Source organism: Egretta garzetta, unplaced genomic scaffold, assembly GCF_000687185.1.
Source record: "Egretta garzetta isolate BGI_Z169 unplaced genomic scaffold, ASM68718v1 scaffold112, whole genome shotgun sequence".
NCBI lineage: Eukaryota > Metazoa > Chordata > Aves > Pelecaniformes > Ardeidae > Egretta > Egretta garzetta.
In genome coordinates, this window is record NW_009258884.1 from 2,613,008 (window position 1) to 2,617,717 (window position 4,710).

The window sequence follows — 4,710 nt, forward strand, 5'->3', positions numbered from 1 at the left end:
TTAAAAATATTTTCTGTGTATTAGAAAAATCCTGAAACTTCACTTGTAGGGAACACACTTGCAAGCAAATGTTAGAGAGCTGACAAGTAACGGTCGCTAAGATCCAGTTGTATTCTGTGCTAATGTGGTAGAAGCAATGAACTACAATATCAACAATGTGAGTGTTTTAGCATGAGTGAAACATTGGCAGGATAACCTTACCTGATCTTTTTCTCCTTTTCAGGGCACACCCATAAAATATGAAAGCAACTCTGGCCAGTCTGCCATCAAACACAATGTAAAATCTTTAATCACTGGACCAAGCAAGCTACCCCGTGGAATGCCTCAGCTGGAAATGGTGCCAGAAAACGTGAAGGTGGTGGAGCGAGGAAAATACGAAGATGTGAAGACCGGGGATGCAGTACGTTCCCGTCACACGTCAGTAGTCAGCTCTGGTCCCTCTGTTCTCAGGTCAACTCTTCATGAAACTCCCAAATCACAGCTGAGCCCTGGGATTTATGATGATACCAATGCTCGGAGGACACCTGTGAACTATCAGAGTCCAATGTCCAGGAGTTCACCCATGATGAATAGAGTTAGTGAGGGTATGTTATTCCTATCCACAGTAAGACAAGAAGTTATAATAATTTAATTTTAAACTTACTTTTAAACTGGTTTCTGTAATCCATTCTACTTTTTTTTTTTATCCTAATGGCTTCTCTCAATTTGGAGGGTGGCTAGAAAGCATTTTAGAAGGCTGTAAGCTGTTAACTGAAATAAGAAAATGAAAATATGCCATGTTGTAACATGGAGGTGGGAAGGCAATTCAATCTCAGTTTGTATTTGATTATGGATCACACTGAAAGTGTTACCTACAACAATAACGTTTTAAGTGCAGAAGCGATTCCTGAATTATAGAGGTCTCTAGATGACGAAGACAATATGGTGAAGTGTAAGCAATCTTAGTTTTAGAATTTAGATTTTTCACCAGAAATAGTTTGTGATACAATAAATCACAGAGAATATTTTATATCCGATTGCAAGGTCCTCTAGAATGTTCCTTAGGAGCCACTGTATAGTTACAGCTCAATTTTCTGTTGAAAAATATGCATTTTATTAATTTGGGGGTTTCATTGTTTTTAGCTGGAATATCTTCTGGGAAGCCAGCAAATCACGAAAGGAAAAACACACTTACTCCGACACAGAGGGACAGTGTGCCAGCAAAATCTCCAGTCCCAGGGGTTGATCCTGTAGTGACTCACAGTCCTTTTGACCCTCATCACAGAGGAGCAACTCCTGAAGTCTATAGGAGTCACCTCCCTCCTCATTTAGACCCTGCTATGCCATTTCACAGGGCTCTGGATCCTGGTAAATACGTTGGCGTTGGGTTTTTTATTTTAGTTTTGGAAATATTGTATACTTTGATGCACAAAAAAGATACCTTTAAAAGGCAATTATCAATGGTCAGATACAATTTATAAGTAGTTATATGTATACACTGTTGTGGTTTTATTTCAGTTTAGTGGGGGGTTTAATATCTAACCAGGAAACTTATTAACATATTATTGTATAAAACTGTAACTTTCATTCAGAAGCTGCCAGGTTGCTTCTGTTCTATTAAAAAGTTCAGGCAGTATTTTTAGATCAGTATTTGTGAAATATATTAAAAGCTTTCAGGAAAGCTATGCGAAGAAGGATGTGGAAGATGCTATAGAATAAAAGTGTAATCAGGACCCCTGTGTTCAGCACTGTGATTCATTCTCACTGAGGGATTATCAGGTTATCCCTGGTGATACCAATACAGTAGACTTCTTTTAACCTATCCTTCGTCTACTTCTGTGAGGCATTTTAACCTTCTTTAGGTATTTCAGCCCTTTACATCTTCAGAACTTCAGGATTTATATTTTTAATCTAGTCTCTTCTCTAATGCATATCTCTAGTCTGGATTATTTAGCTTTTTCTGTCTGCATGCAGTGCATAAATTCAATAAAACATCACTATAAAAATGCTATTTTAATTCATTTGGCACTGACTAGAGAGAATTGATAGCACTTCTCATTGAAGCTATATAAACATCTGAAACTTTCATTCAGTATAACCTGAAACTTTCATTCAATACTGCCCACACTGCTTCCTAAACCATCTTTTTTCCCTCCTTCACCCTCAGCTGCTGCTGCTTACCTGTTCCAAAGGCAGCTCTCACCCACCCCAGGCTACCCAAGTCAGTATCAGCTTTACGCAATGGAGAATACACGACAGACAATCCTAAATGACTACATTACCTCACAGCAGATGCAAGTCAATTTACGTCCTGATGTAACAAGAGGATTATCTCCTAGAGAGCAAACTTTAGCTCTCCCATATGCAGGAGCGAGAGGTATGCCTGTGGTTTTTTCTGATGTTCTTGAATGTGTGTTTTGGATATGTGGTGTGGTTTGATTGATTGGTTGGTTTGGTTTGTTGCTGCTTATAAACATATGTGTTTGTATGCACGGATGCATGCGTGCATACAAGTGCATGTGTATAGAAGCATTTGCAAATGAATTGTAATACACCTATCTGGCTTTTGTGGATATAAAGGAATGCTGTATGTAATTAATATTGTTAAAGGGAAGGCTGTAAGACTTGTTAGTGTTTAAGAAGCTAGACTGTTTTATGCTAGTTTAAATTGATACTCAGAAGCATTTTTAACTCATCATCAGACCAGAAAAGAGAATTATATCAAAATGAGAGCTTCTTCAAAATGAAAATAAAAGCAACAGCTAAAAGGGTAAGGTTTGTGAAAAACATGGTGATTATTTAAAGATGTTTTGTTAGAGAGTTAGCAAATGTGTGTGACCTGCTGCAGGGTGGGGAAAAGCCTAAATTAATCTGGACATTTAACAGCAGCAGGAAGGAGCTATTAAAAGTAAAAAGACATCTCGCAGAAGTGTAACTCCTCAAACACAGAAAATGGAAATCTTGACAGGTTAAAGGTCAAAAAAATTGAGGAACAATGAACTGGTAACTTCTTCAGATACACCAGGAGCAAGAAACTTGGCAAAGAAACTGTAGGAACTGATAAATCATCAAAACTCAGAAGTTATGCTTCAGAAGATAAACAAAGCAACTTCTTTGCAACTCTGTTTACTGTGAAGAGATTTATATTTCTGTGATGGAGATTTTCTTTATGGACACGAGTTTGAAGAACTCTTTCACATTGAAGTGTTGAGCAGAGTCTTAGAACAAAATAATAAAACGAATAGTTACAAATCCTTGGGCTTACATATCATTCTCCCAGGAGTAACAAACTTAACAGCAAATAGTCAATCTACCAGCTTGGTTACTGGATATGATAATCTGGCTATCGATTAAATCAGTTTTGATAGTTATTGGTAAAATGGAAGATAGCACATGTAAGGGAATTAAGCTGGTAGGACTAATTATCTTGCAGATAAGATGTAAGATTTTGTAGTGTTTTAGTTGTTGGAAAAGAAAGGATAAGTGGGTTTTGTAGTAGGAGAAGTTATATTGGAGTTCCAGCGGGACCTGTGTGTTTCAAAATTTCATTTCATTTTATGAACATTAAAGGTCTGGAAAAGGGAGTGAATGATGCCAGGTAATACCATTTTACTAAAAGATAGGATTATTGAGTAGAGGTGAAGTGTATTTTTCCAAAGGGCAATTAAAGGGAGTGCTAGAAATGCAAATTCTGACTTAGTATGTTCTGAAATTGCTGATTGCCAGATCCAACTGGATCGTAGTTCTGCACTTGCCTTATTCTTGTATTTTTTCCACTCAACATTAACTGCTGACCATTATCAATGAACAGAATATGTAATATGTGGACCATTGGCCTGTCCTTGAATGGCCATTCTTACATGAGTCATCTTCTAACAGGAATTATTGACCTGAACAATATGGCTCCCACTATCTTAGTGCCTCATCCTGGAGGAACAAGCACACCACCCATGGAGAGAATCACCTATATCCCCAGTACTCAGCTTACATTCCCTCCCAGGCCTTACAATCCTGCTTCTCTGTCACCAGGTACAAGCTCCTGCAATTTGGTGATGTCTCTTATCATCTGACATGCTGAGATAATTGACCATCCTTATTTAGCTTTCATTAATGTCATGTTTTAATGTTTTCTCAGGTGATGCTTTTTGCATGCACTTCTCACTTGGATAGCAAAGGTTTTCTTAATGATATCCTTTATAGTTACATTAGCAGCTGAAGGAGCGCTGACAAATTCAGAATTTGTCTCATTCTGTCAGGTCTTTTATTTATAGTAATTTGATTATGATTTCACTAACCTCGTATTACATGTGTTGAAGGGTAGAATTTGGGTCTATTAGCTGTCTAGTTCCTAACTGTATAGAAACCACTTTAGTAAAAAGCTGTTGAGCCTTCCACTGTCACTGTATGTTAAGCTTTTGTCTTCCTAGATAAATGGATAGTCTTGAGTGGAATGAAAATGTATTTGGGAAATTTTGCTGTAAGTGGATGACAGAATATATTGGCAAGTGTTTACATCAAATTATGCTTAATTTGAGTACCTCTTTTTGCTTATTCATTTTATCTTGTGGACCTTCCAGGACACCCTACACACCTGGCAGCTTCTGCAGCTGCAAATGCTGAAAGAGAACGGGAAAGGGAGAGGGAGAAGGAACGGGAAAGGGAGAGGGAACGTGAGCGAGAGCGGGAAAGAGAACGCGAACGAGAGAGGGAGAGAATAGCTTCTGTCCCTGC

General features: G+C 38.0%; 1 protein-coding gene across 1 annotated transcript in view; it reads left to right on the forward strand.

Annotated features, from left to right (window-relative positions):
• Positions 1-4,710, forward strand: part of NCOR1 (nuclear receptor corepressor 1) — a 73,652-nt gene that overhangs the window by 58,294 nt on the left and 10,648 nt on the right. The window contains exons 32-36 of the mRNA XM_035889524.1: positions 224-584; positions 1,123-1,347; positions 2,147-2,356; positions 3,859-4,008; positions 4,557-4,708. Coding sequence (XP_035745417.1) covers positions 224-584; positions 1,123-1,347; positions 2,147-2,356; positions 3,859-4,008; positions 4,557-4,708 — 1,098 coding nt within the window. The remainder of the gene's footprint in view (positions 1-223; positions 585-1,122; positions 1,348-2,146; positions 2,357-3,858; positions 4,009-4,556; positions 4,709-4,710) is intronic.